The 17,973-nt window shown below is 36.8% G+C and overlaps 1 protein-coding gene and 1 long non-coding RNA gene across 7 annotated transcripts in view; both read right to left on the minus strand.

The window, feature by feature from the left end:
* The window catches only part of CPLANE1 (ciliogenesis and planar polarity effector complex subunit 1), a 57,842-nt gene that overhangs the window by 37,192 nt on the left and 2,677 nt on the right, over window positions 1-17,973 (minus strand). For 5 of the 6 annotated variants that reach the window (XM_071730990.1, XM_071730985.1, XM_071730986.1 and 2 more), the window contains 14 exons: window positions 17,300-17,456; window positions 16,439-16,542; window positions 16,117-16,299; window positions 14,427-14,676; window positions 13,606-13,758; window positions 11,369-12,129; window positions 8,794-8,978; window positions 7,173-7,253; window positions 6,318-6,485; window positions 5,380-5,553; window positions 4,489-4,717; window positions 4,167-4,300; window positions 807-1,024; window positions 363-527 (listed from right to left, as the gene is read on the minus strand). In XM_071730990.1, coding sequence (XP_071587091.1) covers window positions 363-527; window positions 807-1,024; window positions 4,167-4,300; window positions 4,489-4,717; window positions 5,380-5,553; window positions 6,318-6,485; window positions 7,173-7,253; window positions 8,794-8,978; window positions 11,369-12,129; window positions 13,606-13,758; window positions 14,427-14,676; window positions 16,117-16,299; window positions 16,439-16,542; window positions 17,300-17,456 — 2,962 coding nt within the window. Of the gene's footprint in view, window positions 1-362; window positions 528-806; window positions 1,025-4,166; window positions 4,301-4,488; window positions 4,718-5,379; window positions 5,554-6,317; window positions 6,486-7,172; window positions 7,254-8,793; window positions 8,979-11,368; window positions 12,130-13,605; window positions 13,759-14,426; window positions 14,677-15,912; window positions 15,969-16,116; window positions 16,300-16,438; window positions 16,543-17,299; window positions 17,457-17,973 lie in introns of those variants that run through there. The other variant, XM_071730989.1, reaches the window with a different exon arrangement.
* On the minus strand, window positions 13,785-14,410 carry LOC139789878 (uncharacterized). Its single transcript, XR_011723280.1, has 2 exons — window positions 14,155-14,410; window positions 13,785-14,101 (listed from the first exon to the last, which is right to left on the minus strand). It is a non-coding gene; the product is annotated as an uncharacterized lncRNA (long non-coding RNA).

Below are 17,973 nucleotides of genomic sequence, written 5' to 3' on the forward strand. Positions count from 1 at the left end.
AATGTTTCACCTTAGGTGATAACACACTTGCAGTTAACAGCTGTAACTCTCAATTAAAATCAGCTTGCTTCCTTCAAATGGAGAAATGAGTTTGTACATTAACAAGTGCAAACAGAAGGACACACAGAAGGAGATGCTTTATGAAGTAGATATACTATATCTTTAAATTCTGGTTTGCTAAAAAAACCAGGAGTGTAAAACTAGAAAGGGACTTGTAAAAAAATAACATCAAACTCCAGATGAGACTGAACGCTTCTGCAACCATAAGCTTACCAGTAATATTTATGATTGATAATTAAGCCACAAAAAAAAACCAACCCAAAAACAACAATGAAAAAAACCCCAACAAATGAAATGCTTACTTTTTGCATAATTTTTCTTGCCCATTTCAGTTGTGTAATATACCACTGTGCTGCAGAGCAGGAACAATGAGCAGCCCGGAAGAGCAAGATGATTCGCTGAAGAACTCCTGACACTTTCTGTCGACTTTCTCTCTCAATTTTTAAAAGAATGTCATTGCAGTCTTCCTGAAAAATGCAAATTCCGAGACAAAAATGAGCCCCAAATTTAGACAGGATATGGACAATACAGAATCTGACCTACATTTTGCTTCTTCCCCTAAGAGTATTTTCCTTTCTCTCTGGAGCATAGATGAACACCTACATTCTTATCACTCTGCTGCTACTTAATTAGGTGAATGGGTATGGAGAAAAGAGAAAAATTACATTAATTAAACCAGAAGAAGGATCATTGTTATTTTATAAACACATGCAGTGATCCAAGAAGCATCTGTCATACACACTTACTTCACTGAGAGAAGCTGGCTGAGGACAGTACAACGGTGGTGCTGGAAGATACAGCCCATCTGGAACTAAACCATACAGTTTTCTGCTAAAATCCTTGGCAGAATCCATCAAAAGCTGAAACATCTCAGAGAGAATATCAACATCTGCCATAACAGCTGCTTTCAGTAGTTCCTGTATTGAACTATAGAGAACATTTGCATCTTCCTCTTCAATGGGATCTATAAAATATTAAGCACAGAAATGGATAAATTAAATGACTCAGTTAATACAAGGTCTTCATTCTGAAAACACAAAGCTACATTTGCAGACTTACAACATATATTTTGCATTTATTTGCTTAAGATCTCTCATATTGAAAAGTAGTAATCAATCACTAATTTTAGTTTTTGTCACATTAAGGGGAAAACTGTTGCCTTTCTAAGTGGAGAAGTGAACTTTTCAGCATTGCACTTATTTGGCATAGCATCCTGGTAAATCATTCTCACTATGCAGGCATAAACTACATGTTACCAATAGAGACTATAATGACTCTATCATCAGTGTCTGATGATCAAAAATGAAATGTATTTGTTTGATCTCTTTTACATATTATAACATTTTTCCCCATCTTCTAAAAAGAGCCAGAGCTTAAATATACCTAAGTAATTGGCTCCTGAAATTCACATATACTGCTCTACTTCCATTTCAAGTCCTTCTGCTTGTCATGAAATACGTGCTGCCAAATCTTTCCACTACCTATCATACTTAAAGACTGTTATACACAGAATGTATGCGTACGTGTCTGTTTGACATAAAGTCTTTAAAAATGAGTACAAAAGAATACTCTAGATAGTGTTTGGGATATGGTTTAGGTAAACATTAATTCACACTCGCTTGCTGACAGAAGCTTGAAACAGGGTTTCTAAACACACAAAACCAGAGTCAGGAATAGAGATTATGCCAGTCAACTTCATGTAAAATGTAAACAAGAATGAATTGATGTAGCTAACTGGGGGAATTTCAGTAGTAAAACATTGTAGTAGTAAAACATTGTTGGGTTATGTGATAAAAAACTTCTAAATGCCCACACAAAGAAGCACAGAAACAACATCAAGTGGGGGAATCTGAATTATACATAGACCCATCTATTCACAGGAGAAAAAGCATGCCATGAAAGGCTCACCTCCACAAGCCCGTAGATGTACAACAGTAAATTATGCATTCAGTGAAATGGACACCCTGTCTAGGCTCTTCCCATGAGAGCCATCAGCTCCAGCATATAGGTATGAAACCCATCAAGATGAGCCAATGGGAGTGGCTCTTTTTGGTACCTTTTGGCATGAGAAGGGTGACTGTCAAGAAGGATAAGACATACTATAGGATGCAGGGGAAGAGCATGTTAGCACTTCACAAGGCTCATTATGGGTTATTTAGGAAAGAAACAAAAGTTATGGCATGGAGTTGTGGCAGTCCCATCTCTGTTGCATGTTTATTTTCCTGGGTAAGCATCTCTGGTTTTTTTAAGTGCCAGTAACTGCAGTGGGACAATGGGTCAGAAGATGGGTGTCATGGATGCCAGCAACTGCAGAGACTGAAGTTAAGTCAAAACAGGTGCCAGGAACTGTAGTGGGACCATGGACTGTACCTAGGTACCCATGTGCCAGCAACCAGAACAAGTGAGGCTATGTAAATGGATGTGTACAGGCTATCAAGTATTAAGCCAAACTGATGAGCTAATAAAGCAATCCAGGAGCTGTAAGTTTGTGCATCTCACTATCACAAGAGTGCTCCTGTGTTCTCACAAGAGTGAGAGACTACAGGAGATGGCAGTGGCTGGAGATACTGGTGAAGACCTGCCTTACTGCCAGAGAGGACCCGGAGAACTGCTTGTGTGCCTTCATGTCCCTAAGGGCAAGACAAGTGGATCTGAATATTGGAGGGATAGAGGGAGCCATGACTAACAGTAAAAAGACAGGGTGCACACAGGTGTGCATGTCTCTAAGGGTGAGGCACCTGAAAAGATGGAGGACACCAGATCAGCTGGCTACTGGATGTACTGTGCATGCAAGGCCAGCTACTGTAGGGGTGCACAGACAGTGTGTGCATGAGGTGAGGAAAGGTACCTGTGATTGGGTCTGTACCAGAACATGGAGTGGGGCTAGGGCTTTGGGTACCCACATAAGCAGGTGCCAGCAACTTGAGAGACCTGGCTACTAGATTTAAACCCAGTTAGTGGAGAGATCCACATTGTAAATATGGGTATGTAATGTGCAGACCTTCATCCTGACTAGCCAGAGAGGGACAGGACTGTTGCTGCTGTTTGTGGGGGTGTTGAGAATGTCTGTAGTTGTTCACCTGTGCTGCCAGCTGTATATGTGCTGTATATGTGTGTCTGTGTATGTGCCTACTGGAAATGCATTCTCAGCCTTGTTAGCTCTTGGACCTCGGGGCTGTCAGGCTACAAGATCACAGAATTGTCACAGTTGGGAAAAACCTCTAAGATCACCATATCCAATCTTCAACATCCCCACCCTTAAAATAAGTAAAATATTGTCCTAATTTGGGCCAGAATAGAGTGGATTTTCTGTCTTGTAATTCTGATTCCAGCTAAGACTCTTCTAAGCAGAGGGGGATTAATAGAGAGCGCCTGTCATTTGATTAATTGCCAGCCCAGTGTTAAACTGTGACAATTTATTTATCAATACCTGTATCTCCATGCCCACTAGAGCAAGTCCTAAAATGCCTCATCTGCATGGTTTTTAAATACTCCAGGGACGGTGATTCCACTATCTTCCTGGGCAGCCTGTTCCAACACCTAACTGCTCTCAGAAATTCTTCCTCAGATCCAGTGTAAACCTCCCCTGGTGCAACTTCAGGCCATTTCCTCTGGTCCTATTATTATTTACTTGAGAGAAGAGGCTAAGCCCCCACCCCTCTACAATCCCCTTTTAGGCACCTGTAGTGAGCGATAAGGTCTTCTCTCAGCCTTTTCTTCTACAAAACATTCTACTATATACTGCCCCACCCTCTTTTAACAGAAAGCAAAGGCAAAAATTAAACAGCATCCTGTAACAAATTTTAAGTTATCATGATTTTCGAAACTGTTAATACATCTGCATTTGCCATAGGTCTTTTGGTTTTGTTTTAAGTAGGCTTCAGTCTATTCCAAACTGATGTTCATATCATATACGGTTAAATAAGGTTTTGGCTGATATGCAGGAAGAAGACAAGATGGATTACATGGTCCATTTTCAGCATGATCAAAGTTAAAACCCAAATCCCAATAAATATAAAGTATTTGAATATATTTTAACAGTGTATGATAGAATATGCAGTGAAATAACATGAAAAATAAACACAGTTCTTTAAAACTTTACATACCTGTGAACTGCTTGTATCTAATAAATCCTGATGTTTCAGAAGTAACTGGCTGTCCTAACAAAAATCGTAGCTTTTCCTGAAAAGTCTGCATTGGTGATAAACTTAAAGGCAGGTGACATTCTTTGGTTTTCAGTCTGAAATTATAATATGAAACAGTTCATTAATAACAAAGTAAAACACAGATAATTTCATGAAGCTCTACATCTACTGGGAGTATGAGAATACTAAGTTTTGATGCAAAGGTTATGACTAGTTACAATAAGCTTCATGCAAATACCATTATATAAAAAATATAGTATACAAATTCCAAACTCATATTTACCTTGAGAAGTCCTCAGAGTTCTGACAATACAGGTTGTAGGCCACACCAAGTGAAACAGACAGTTTCCAGTCCCCAAGTGTGTTTGTTAACCACACAGCCTCTGGAATGAGGCCACCAACAAACAACAAATCAAGAGCATATTCAGCTGTCCACACAGATGAAAGGTTTTGGTCCCTGACAGCTCTGCTAACCAAACAGTGTTGCAGTGGAATAACACGAGGAGATAGGTCTGTGATATAAAGAACAAATTTTAAAGTTTAAATAAATCTGCATGCTATCTGATATGAATAATCTAGAATTTGTATGCTCATAATGCTTCTAGATTCATTTCTGTTTACAATTGCACTTTATTTTATTACACACATACTATGGAGCTTATTTGCAGCAGGCAAATTTGCAGGCTTATTTGCAGCAGATGCAGCTCATGCTGTGGTACAACTCTGAGGTCAGAGTAGGCTATTTTTCTCCATGATAATGTGGGATATGTAAGCATGTGCAAAGCTTGTGCCTTATTATATCACACTGATGGAATATTTGAAAGAATAATACACATACTTAGGGTATTCCAGAGGATACACCTCAGAAAAATGGAAATTCTGAGTTTTTCCTAGTGTACCTGTGTTGTTTACACTCACAGTGCTGCTTAGTGCAGATGACAGCAAATTACAATGCATTATTTTTAAAGTGTGTGAACATAAATTTAGTATTTCATTGTTTCTTGAGGTTTAGATTTGTTTACTAGGGCTTTACTTCCTGGTTTTCTAGGAGAGATGATGACCAACATTAACTCTATGGAGTTACTGCTTTTCTTGCAGTTTCTGTTTACTGATGAGGCAATGACATTACTTAAGGAAATATTAACAATATTTAAAGTGCTTTTATTGAAAATACCTTGTTTGATGTGAAGGGGATGCAGGATGTCAACACTGTGGGGTGGAAGGATATAGAGCAGATGATTTGTGAAATAAGCAGCCATGAATCTTGCCATGCATCGAATCACAGCCATAGCTGTTTCTGTAGGAACATCTGTTACCATCCACAGTTCATGCTGAAAATACTCCATACCTTAAAAACAGATATAAGATTAAAATAGTATGAAGAAAATAATTATAAATTTGAATGCCAAAAGTGTTTAATCACAGTTTGTAAAGCATGGGTTTAAAACAGACTATAGTATTAATTCCTTTACAAAGCTTCCAGTACTTACAGAGCTTAAACTTTTACACTAGTTACACGTTATATTAGTATTAGAAGACTTTTATACCTGATTTTTAATGTCTAAGAATAAACCTCTAGTATCTAAATTTACACCAACACTGAGTCAAAAAAAAAAAAAGTTAAAATCTGGAAACTTAGATTTCAAACTCTAACTTGATAGAAAAAAGTTGTAAGAATCTGCAAAAAATCCTCACTGTCTATTTAGGAACTGGTGAGCAATCTAAAATCCACTATTTTATTGAGTCATGTTAAAAAAAAAAAAAAGTTAATTTAAGTTAAATATTAAAAGTTAATAAAAAAATATAAAATGAAATAATGGAATTTCCACCTTAATTTGCTTCAGTGGATTTGAATATAAGAACATTTACCAGTCCAAGCTTTGCTATTAATTATACAATGAAAGTTATCCAAAGCCTTACTCAAACAAATGTAGCTTAAAAAAAAACATCTGTGGATCAGGGAAATATCTTTAAAGTCACTGGAAACATACTTCAGTCTAGTAGTGCAAAAAAGAAAAGCATTCTGTCAAGTGTGTGTATGATGTCGCAGAATTTAGATATTATTTGAATAGTATCAACATATCTTACCGTTTTTATTCAAAATAAACATACCTGAAAATTTTTCCATGTGACTCACAGCTGAGAGCTGTGATCGCCTTAGAATCTCTCTTACCAGATGATCACAGAGCCCCTGAGCCTCACACAAATTATATTGATACAGGTGGCAAAACAATATTGCAAGATAATATCTACTCTGAAGAAAACATGCTCTTTTTCCTCCTGCATTGAAAGAGGAAAAAGTGTGCAAGCAGTGTTAGAAAAGAAACATTAAACATAAACACAGCAGGTCTGGTAGCCCTAGTTCCATCCTCTCTAGAAATGAATCTAATACACTTTGAGGAGAAAATCTTGGGTGCAGCTATTTTAGGAGATGTGATCCTCCTACAGCCTCTAAGTTATGAGTGAGTTCATGCTCATCCACAAGTTTTACTCATAGAGATTTGGGGGTTTTCAGAATAATACAGTATATACTTGTTAAGACATAGAGAAAGACAGGATTGCTCAAGGGAGCCTAGACTTTAAAGGATGCCTAAACAACAACAAAATAGCTTAGGCACTCATCATGCTTCCAATATCCTCAGTTCTTTCTGCAGGAGGCATTCCTAATCAAAATAAGCATCAAAACAATTTTCTCATGACAGCTGTAAAGAGACACAGACAAAATATCTGTTCCAAAAAACTCCTAAATAAACTCCTGACACAAAATACTTTTTCTTACTCCCAAATGCTATGTCATTGGATTTTACAGATACTAAAGGAACTGATTTTTGTTAATTTGTTTCTCATTGTGTCTTTCTTGCTCAGAAACAGGTCTTGAGCCCTTTTTTAGAACGATAAATAGAGAGTTGCAACCACAAAAAATGACAACTTACTCTCTCCACCCTCGAGAAAGGTTTTGTGTCTTACCTTTTGCCTTGACTTCACAAAGAGATCTTTTCCAAATGTCCACAGATTCTCTGTAAGAACCTAAGAGAAACTTCTCCTCACCTACAAAAGGCATACATAAAACAAATTAAAAGCTCCACACAAAGTTTTACATGTGCAAACACACACACACTTACTTCGATACTCTAAGGTTATGAAAAGCAGAGTAGAAAATGTGATTTTCCTGCAAATTTCTATTTGCAGAGCTAAAATTAAGTTTTCAGAATCTGAGAGAAGATGACTTTGCACACCCTTGCCCATTGTTTTTTAATTGCTGTATCACTATTAAATAAATAAAGCAATTTGGTTTATAACATATCCTACAAGGTTTTCAGTAATTAAGTTATTTTTTTTACATTGTACAAGGTTTTAAATGTTAATTATAGTTAGAAACTTAGAGTATTCAAAACACACAACACTTATTAACAGGGAAAACCATTTTCTGTTATTTGTGTTCATATTCCAAGCTACATGGAAGATGTTCTTTCACTTTAAAAAGTACTAAAATTAGTTAGCAAATTGAACACACCTATTCTTTTTCAGCTTAGAAGCCCTTTCAAACAACAGGTCTACCGACTGTTACAGGTTTCAACCCTTTAAATGTCACCTCCCCACCTCTACTCCAATTTCAAATTTTAATTTGTCAGTTCCTTTGTTTGTCAGAAAGGTATGAGTTGAAGAGCAGAGCTCCTGGGCAAAGCAGAAGAAAAGAATAGTGCTACCATATATAGGAAGACTAGGATGAATCTGCCACTCTATCCTGCAGCTAGCCAGTTCAGGTATCACCTGGTCCATCAACATACATGTTACTCTAGCTCATCTGTGTCATATTCTTTTGACAAACCAAACATTAGAGCATGAAGAATGGGTGGGAAGCTGCATGCATTGTCAGGATGACTGAAAGAAACATGAAGGAGCTAATGCATTGTATGGAGTGATGTAGGAAGAGAAGCTAGAAGGATCACTTAAGGGAGAGAGATTAAGAATATGGAGGGGAAACAACTGTGGTGGGAGACATAAACAGCAAGCTGGACTTATTAGTGTGGAAGGCTGAAGGAAGAGCAAGTGCAGGAAGTACTGTGCAGAAAATTAGGCTGCAATCATACTGTATGCAAAATAAATATAATAAAATAAGTCTATTATATTATATACTAATATATTGGATGCCTACTTGAAGCTGACTGCATTCATATACACAACACACTCATGACCACAGTGATCACATGAAGTGAACAGAATTTCTACATGGAAATCCAGCAAGAGATACCTAGGGGTGCCCATCTAGTTCAGAAGAAGTAACTCAGTAGAAATAAGATCAGAATGTAGATCCTGCATTCAGATTAGGGAAGACATGATTCAAAGCAAAGTGAAGTCAAGACAATCTTCTTATTTAGCTCAATGAGCTCTAAAAATTATAATATAATCTATACTGTATACTGGGACAGGAAGTATTTAGGAAAAAATTCTGATTAGAATTTTAAGAGCAGTGCCATTATTAACTTTTTAAAAAATCTAATGGTGAGGTATTGATTTTCATACAGTTCAACCTTGTTTTCCTACTATACTGTTAACCACACAACTACCTAACATTTGCAGTACTAACCAGAAACAGAATTTATCTTCAAATGTTGTTTTGAAGTCACTCCTGAAGACTGGAGGGTCGCTTGTATGTGACTTAAAAGCAACGAGACAACAGACTCTTCTTCTGCATGCTTATTCACTTTTCTATTCAGCTGCATCTGATACAAAACCACTTTCTTATACAATAATCGCCACAGAACAGTCAACCTGCAGTTCAGGAAGTATTATGAAAAATATCAGTTTAAGTTACTTATATTGATTTTTTAATTTCCTTATGTGTTTTGCATTATGTATCTGAATATTAAATTGTATTTTAACAACTACATACTTGACTTGATAAAATGAAACATTTTTTGCCTTAGTTGTTTTGGTTTTTTGTTTTGTTTTATTTTTACAAACAGGCATTGATTCTTATACAATTGCATACATAAATGCAGCAACATATTTGAAGTACCCAAAGGCACCCAAAAAGGAATTCCATGCTATTTTCACAATGGGAGATAAGCTAGATAAACTTCAAAATAGGTATCAGTCTTTATAAACAAGACTGATTAAATATAAAATGAAAGTATAACACATAGCATCTTTTTAGGGCTCCCAAGTCCCTGCTGCCCAGCACAGTACTATTAGATGTACCATTTCAGATATGTAATAAGCTCACCAACCCATGCAAATACACATTGTCAGGGACTTGAAAAAGGTTGCACATCACTGCAGCACATCAGCACCTTCATCTCTAACCCTGTTTCCATTATTAATAGATACAGTCAGTCACATGCTCAGAACCTGAAGCATCATTAATTTAAAAAGCTGATTATCTTCTCAGAGACAACAGAAATTTGCCTATCAAATTTGTAATGAACACACTATATTTTAAGTTTATCAAATAAATAGATGTTACTATATTAAGACAAATTTGTCCGTTTTATTACTTCTTAGGTTCTCAGTCTCAGAAAAGGGTTCAAGTTTTGATCTGGATTCAAGTTTTGCAGTAGAGAAATATTCCAGTGGTAACAGTATACTTCTAATAGCTGGATAGCACACTTCTTTCAAGTTTATGTGTGTATCTTCAAAGAAGAAACAGCTCTGATCATTTAGTAAGTTTCAATTTTTCTTATTGCTCTTGGACACCACACCCATCATCAAGTGCAAACTTTACTTTCTAAATCAACATTTTAGATACATAGCGTATGAGGAGACTTTGCTCCACAGAAATTCTTGGCTCTGTTGGAAAATCTGCATGAAGAGGAGTGGGATGGGCAACCAGCATGATTTGGCTGGTTTACCAAGACAAAATTATGTCATTACTGTATAAATGAAAAATAAAACTGTTGTTTCAATATGCAGAATCATAGAATCATGTAGGCTGGAAAGGATCTTGGAGACCATCAAGTCCAACAGTTAACCCAGCACACTGTCAAGTCTACTGCTAAATGATGTCCCTAAACACACCTACACAGCTTTGAAATACTTGCATAGATGGTAACTCCACCACTTCCCTAGGCAGCCTCTTCCAGTGCCTGACAGTCCTTTCAGAGCAGAATTTTTTACTAATATCCATTCTAAACCTACCCTGGCACAACTTGAGCCCATCCACTCTTGTTCTGTTACTCGGGAGAAGATACCAGCACTACCCTTATAACATCCTTTCAGGCAACTGTAAAGAGCAACAAGGTTTCCCCCCAATCTCCTTTTCTCCAGGCTGAACAATCCCAATTTCCTCAGGCACTCCTTTTAAGACTTGTGCTCCAGACCCTCCACCACTTTCTTTGCCTTCTTTGGACATACTCCAGCACCTCAGCATGCTTCTTGTTGTGAAGCGGCCAGAACTGAACACAGTATTTGGGATGTGGCCTCACTAGTGCCAAGTGCAGAGAGACAGTCACTTCCCTAGTCCTGCTGGCCACACTATTTCTGATTCAGGTTTCTGTTGGCCTTCTTGGCTACCTGGGCACACTGCTGGCTCAAAATGAGTTGCTCTTCCTCAAGCCTGTAGTATTGCATGGGGTTGCTGCTGATCTAAGTGAAGAATCCAACAGCTGACCTTGCTGATGTATATACAATTGGCGTAAGTCCATTCATCCAGCCTGTCCAGATCTCTCCATAGAATCTTCCTACCCTTAAGCAGATAGATACACACTCCCACTCCACTTGGTGTCACATGCAAACCTGACTACAGGTGCACTCGACACACTTGTCCGGGTCATTGATAAAGATATTAAAAGGAACTGGCCCAAACACTGACCCCTGGAGAAAACCTCTTGTGACCAGCTCCCAGCTGGATTTAACTACGCTTATTGCAACACGTTGAGGTTGCAGTCATTCAGCCACTTTTTCACACAGCAAAGCATATGCCTGTCCAGAGCAGGAGCAGACAGTTTCTTCAGGAAACTGTTGTGGGAAATGGTGTCAAAGCCTTCACTGAAGTCTAGGTAGACTGCAGACAACATTCACAAGCTTTCCCTCATCCACCAAGCAGGTCACTTTGTTACAGAAGGAGATCAGGTCAGTCAAACAAGTCCTGACTAGCTTCAAATATCTGGTAGTGCTGTGTTGGTTTTTGTTTTTTTTTTTTGCCATGCTAAGATCATTCATACCTTTTTTCTGGTTTTGCATCAGGGTTTACTCCTTGAGGAGGCTCTCTAAGTAGAGATTTCAGTGAGCTGAGTTGCTCAGTAGTATTCTCATCCAGAACTTGAAAAATAGGCACAGTGAGGGAGTCAAGTTCCACAAGACTATTACCACAAGGAGAAGAAAAAAAATTCTCATACTGTGGTATACCCACACTACTCAGAGTGTAAGAAACCATTTTCAAAAGACAGAAGCACGCCAATAGGTTTTTTGAGAACAACTGATCTTCATGTTGTACAAACATCAGTTTTAAAGTTTGTAATGTCAGCTTTGCTATGTGTTCAGTTAGACAAGCTCTTGAATGCCAGTACAAGACAGTTAAACAATGCTGAAAATATTTTAGGACACAATGCATCCAGTGAGTATTCTTCACAGACTTTTTTAAAGATGCATCCTGGTTTAAGAAAGAACATTTCACAAACTGAAGGATGTTGAAAAAATGGATAATGCAATTCACTGTGTAATTCAGCAACAAATGTTTCTCTTCTATATTTTTTGAAATTCCTATCTGCCATGCAGCAAGGAGGTTTTTCTGAATGGAACACAGTTCAACTGATAACTTATCTTTCCCTTCATTATTGTCTTTTGCATGGATAGTATCAAACATTGATGCAAATTCCAAGTGGCCTTGATCAGCTTTACCAACAAATGACTGGATCCTTTGGCTACAGAAGCTGGAAGAGCTATTGCAAAACTGCTTTTCATCATCTGATTCTTCTTCATAGTCCTAAATCAAACAAAAAAAAAAGACAAAATAAATCAACCCTTTAATTCAAGCCTATTGAGAAAGAGCACAGTCTGTAAAGAATCACCATTTCGTCAGTCTCACAAGTGAAATCTTCATGCTTAATAAATTTCTTTACTGGTAATAATTTTAATTTACAGCTGTTTCATCTATATATCAAAATAAATGTGGCACACTTGCACACTTCAGCACACTTGCAGCACACTTGTGCAGACAGAAACTAAATTACCTAACAGAAAGAAAAGACTTGCACTGTAAGCACAGGAGTAGTTATTATACCAGAAAAAGAAACCCTGTCCTTTATTAAGTCCAGAGTATGAGGAAGGGTTTTTGCCCAATACCTGTAGGATTTAAAAGCCATTTGACATAAGCTCAAAAACTTCACATCATAGAATCATTGAACCATCATGGTTGGAACGGACCTTCAAGACTGTGTCCAACTGTCAGTCCTACACCACCTTGACCATTAAATCATCTCCTGAAGCACCACATCTACCCATTTTTTTTAATAGTCTCTAAGAATGGTGACTCCACCATGTCTCTGGGCAACCTCTTCCAAAGCTTCACCACTCTTTCCATGAATAAATTTTTCCTAATACCCAATCTGAACCTCCCCTGAAGCAACTTGAACCCATTACCTCTTGTCCTATCAGCAGTCACTGGGGAGAAGAGGCCAACACCCACCTCACTCCAGCCTACCTTTCAGGTAGCTCTAGAGAACAATAAGGTCCCCCCTCAACCTCCTCTTCTCCAGGCTGAACAGCCCCCACCTTGTCTAGCCTATCCTCATAGGACTGTTCTCCAGACCCCCAGTCACCCTGGCTGCTCTTCTCTGTACCCTCTCCAGCACCTGGATGCCCCCCTGATACTCCAGTGCCCAAAAACTGCACACAGTACACGAGGTGTGGCCTCAGCGAGGCTGAGTACAAGGGTAACAAAGTTACCTACACAGCTGCAAAAGGCTGCACAGTAACTTTGATCAAAAAGTCATTCTTCTAAAAGTCATGTACAACTTCTGGAATTGATGGAATAATCCTCTGAAATGGAGGACAAATGTCCTTTATTTATCCTTTATTAAGGATGATAATCCTGGACCTCTTATTAATAGACTTTACAGTTCCAGTATATTTAGTACTGGAATGCTACATATCATTTTAAAAGTGAAGTTATTAAACTACAGTAAACAAAAGTATATGTAGAATAGTGCTTATTTTTAAAAAACTCAATGCACTGCTTAAAGAAACAATATTCTTGAAAACACAGTATCAGTTGAGAAAAATGACCACATTTCTCGCATTTATAAAGAAAATGAGAATTTAACCAGTATTAAATCTCTCTAAATATATCTAGTCAGAGCAAATAAGGCCATATTATGTGAAAAAGAAAATTCCTGAGATTTAGAATACCTTAAAATTAAATTATTTGCATAATTATAGGTGGAAAAATGTTATTAAGTACCAGCAAATCCATGGTTTTCTCCATCACTTCCGTTGTGTCCCCTTTCAGGAATTTTGGAATGGTGGAAAAGATAGAACTTTGATTTTGAGTGTGGTTTAAAAGACTTGCTTTTAAAGACAACAGTGACCGTGAACACAGAGGTCTCCTTTTAGACTGAAAGAAATAAGAATAATGCAAAATGTATTAACTCTTTTTATTAAGATCAAACCAGAGACTTTCGAAACAAAAGAAGGAAACTGGTCTCCCCAGTAAAAAGATTCAGTTTAGAAGTCCCAGACAAAAAGGGAGAACAGGCCAGCAGGCATATGCTTGTAGCAGAGAAAAACATCATTTGACCATGGCTCAGGAATCCAACATTTTCTCAGCATCAGACCACTTTACTTTGCTTCACACTGAAGGAACCTGCTTTAAGAAACTCTGTCTATATGATGTGCTTTCTTGTATTCTTACTAGTCAAGTATCTCATATATATAAACATACATATATTGAATAATACCTGCTAATACTCTGAACCCTCATATATATAAACATACATATATTGAATAATACCTGCTAATACTCTGAACCAGCTCTCTGGATATAGAAATCCCAATTTCTTTCACAGTTCGGGAAAGAATACACAGTGAGAGTTAAAAGTGTCATTATATTTGACTGAAATGTCACCCAGACAATGGAATAAAATTTCAGAGAGAACTGTGTATTCACTTATAATTCAAAGGGATTTATACAAACATCACAGTAAACTACACCGACACACTCAGTTTAAAGAATATGCATCTTTTATATAAACTTAAAGCATACAAAATAATTCATAACCCTACCTTAGAGCTCAGCAAATTCCGACGGACATTTTCGAGTCGCTGGGTTGAATCAAGCAAAAGGGATCTTACAAATTCTGATGGTAAAAGGCTCTTAGGAAACCTAAGCAATGTTATCATGTACCCATCAGAGACAATGAGGTAGGGTAATCTTGAATGGGAAGCAACAGAGAACCTCTGCCTCATAAGGTCACTTTCAGAAGCTGAAGAACCAAGAGACTGACTGGAGTCTTGAAAAAAAGAGTGCTGCTGTCTGAAATAAAGACACATCAAAAAGTAAGAAGCAACTATCATATGTAATACTCATGAACAGAATACAGATTCAATAACTTACAAACATTTAATACTAACACTTCTGTTAACTGTGAACTGTTAAGAATTCTAAGGAAGTACCTACATTTCTGAAAGATACTGATACTATCAGTAACACTACTAACACCTGCAAGGTGCAAGCATTTTACTTCAGTTCCAACTTTTAAAAACTAATATAACAACAGTTTCCAGTATTATCTTATTTTGCTTAAATATATACATATATTTTTTTTTTTTTTTTTTAATAATTTCACTTAAATTCATATCATGTTTCCTTATCTAGCTCCTGTTGTATACAGCAAGTGCTGGAAGACCTAACTCTAAGTTGCTTCAAATAAAGTAATGTGTCAAAACCAAACCCTCAAGATATGAATCCTAGTATTTCAGAATCACTTCAGACATTGAACAGAAATATTCAGGATCAAAACTCAAGTATTAAAAAAGAGGTTTTCTGAAATACTTTCTTATGAAGAAATCACTCCTCATGGAGTTCTAGAAAGATGCATTGTGCATGTGCTCTAGTATTAGCTGCTTAGTTTGAAATTATGTTTAAAATTACAAGATTTTTACATTTCTCAATAGTCCAAAAGGAATTATTTGAAAACAGAGCAGCTGCATAGAGGCAGTAAATAACTGTAGCTGAGGTACTTTAATGGATTTTACTATCTGACTTACTACCCACACATTTTAAGAAACAGTTACAATGCCTCAGGTATTTCCACAAGATGCTATTCTTAAACACTCTCTGGCTTTAGTTATTCAGAATTAACATAATTTTTAAAAAAACAAAATTCAGAATCTATTTTGTTTTCTCTAGTTATTCAGACTGTGTTGCTCTTCCTAAATGCCAATGTATGCTAAAAAGTGTCATCAGGGATCCCTCTATTCCCCCATGAACACAGGGCATAATTTCAAAATTAAGCTCTGGAGTACCCTTAAAAATAATTTAAAAGGTTGATTCTGTCCATGCAAACTTACAAGGTATGAAACAGAAATGTGATATAAAGGTCTACAGGTAAAATTGGATAGCGAGTTGTGAAATACCACTGGATTAAAATAAATGTGAACTTTTAGAACTTCTCTAAATTCTTTTCCAATTTCTTCTCACATCATAAATCATACTATTTTAATTACTAAATTAAGACACTTCTAAAAAACGAACTCAATGTATACTTACATTGTCACAATGCCAATTTTCATTACGATACACCCATTAAAAGAAAAAGAAGACAGCTAAGAATGAGAAACAGATATTGAGAAGACATGTGAAAAGAAAAAGAAAGAATTCTAAAGATGAAAATTATGTAAAATTGTAAAAAATGTTGTAAAGTAAAATATCATCATATGATAAAAAGGTATAAGACGTTTTCAAACCCTTTACCTGTATGTTATTAGTGGATGAAGTGGAATAAACTCTGCTGGTCCAAATTCTACAGAGCAGCCAGAAGTAATCAGGGTCAGCATTTCACCCATACATGTCAACAAAATCAAAGATCCACGTTTTAACATACAAGCCAAGAAAAGGCTATCAGGAGTCCAACTCATATCAACAACCCAGTAAGATCTAAATTGGAGAGGAAAGAGTATTTTTTTCTGTCAAATTTCTGCACCGAAAGTTAAAAAGAAACAAAACCAACACAAAGCCCCTACAGCATAAAACCGAAAATCCCACAATACCAGCAGAAATAACAGTAATTACTGACCTGATAAACTTGGATGGCACCTTGCTATTCCTGCTACTACAGCCTTTAAGGCTACCCGAAACAGTTACACAATTCAATGTATTTAAAAACAAAATCTGAGTTGCCTAGGGAAAAAAAAAAAGTAATCGTAAAGAAAACATATATGTTTGCATCAAAATATTATTACTATAAAAATAATCTCTATTAGCATGTTATGCATTATATTTTGTGTATTGAAAACATTTCTAGAGATGAAAGTGACATTGCACTTCAATACTTACTTCTTTATAGAGTATATAATGTCTATACCTATTTCTATATCTGAAAAATAAAGATTATTATATAGTCAATATTTTAATATAACTTTTTCTAAAATCTTCAAAATAATTCAAGATCACCCTTCTGTAGTCTTATCAGTGAATAGCAACTGGAGCTTTGAAGGCCTGCACCATCTAATCCTTGTACACTATAAATTAGTTGGTCCATATTCCCTGTCATCATTGTAACTAAAAAGTACATTAGAATTTGTCCTCTGAGTCATGAGAGGGAATAATGTTATGAAGTGGGACTACAACCTCTAATACCTGATAGCCTGACTGAGAGTCATTCAGAGCCTTTCAAGCTACAATGCAGTAACTGAAATTAATGTCTTTATAACTGTATCTAAATAGAAATTGCAGCAAAGCCTACATGGATTTCTTAACAATACCATTAAAAAATTACAGGTTGTACAAGAATTTTTTAGTTATGTATATCAGTGTGAAAATAATCACAGATATCAATGCTGAAAAATCAGTCTGAAAAATGTGTTATTAAATTGTTGTTAACCACCCCTATCACACTGAACTACTAGCTTAAATAAGAACTGTCTATCATTCATACCTTTGGATCAATTTGATTAACAGCCACTGCAAGGAGAAGTCCATCTCTTGCAAATGCACACAGCAAAGCTCCTCTTGACTTTACAGACACACATCGAGGAACCAAATCAACAAGAGAACAAGTCTGCTGTACCCAGCGGATCTGGTATGGCAAAGAACTGAATAGCGAAAGAAGGACAATATTCAGTTATGCTGAAAGATTAATATACAGTAAAAAAACACAAGGAGGATTACACATAAAAAAAAATCCACCTATTTTTCTTCAAAAACTGGACAAATGAAAAGTATTGTGTATTTATTTAGATGTGTTTAAAAACTATGTCTAAGCACTGAAAGTCATTTTTATGGGACAGGAATTTGGGCTATATGCATAGAACATGCAAATAAATATATATGCCTGTTATATGCTGAGAGAGTTGGGGCAATTCAGCCTTAGAATCATAGAATTGGCTGGGTTGGAAGGGACCTCAGAGATCATCAAGTCCAACCCTTGATCCACTACTGCTGCAGTTACCAGACCATGGCACTGAGTGCCACATCCAGGCTCTTTTTAAGTATCTCCAGAGACGGAGAATCCACCACTTCCCGGGGCAGCCCATTCCAATGCTCTTGAGAAGAGAAGGCTAGAAAGAGACCTTACAGTGGCCTTCTAGCACATGAAAGGGGCCTACAGGA

This window comes from Heliangelus exortis, chromosome Z, assembly GCF_036169615.1.
Source record: "Heliangelus exortis chromosome Z, bHelExo1.hap1, whole genome shotgun sequence".
Lineage (NCBI taxonomy): Eukaryota > Metazoa > Chordata > Aves > Apodiformes > Trochilidae > Heliangelus > Heliangelus exortis.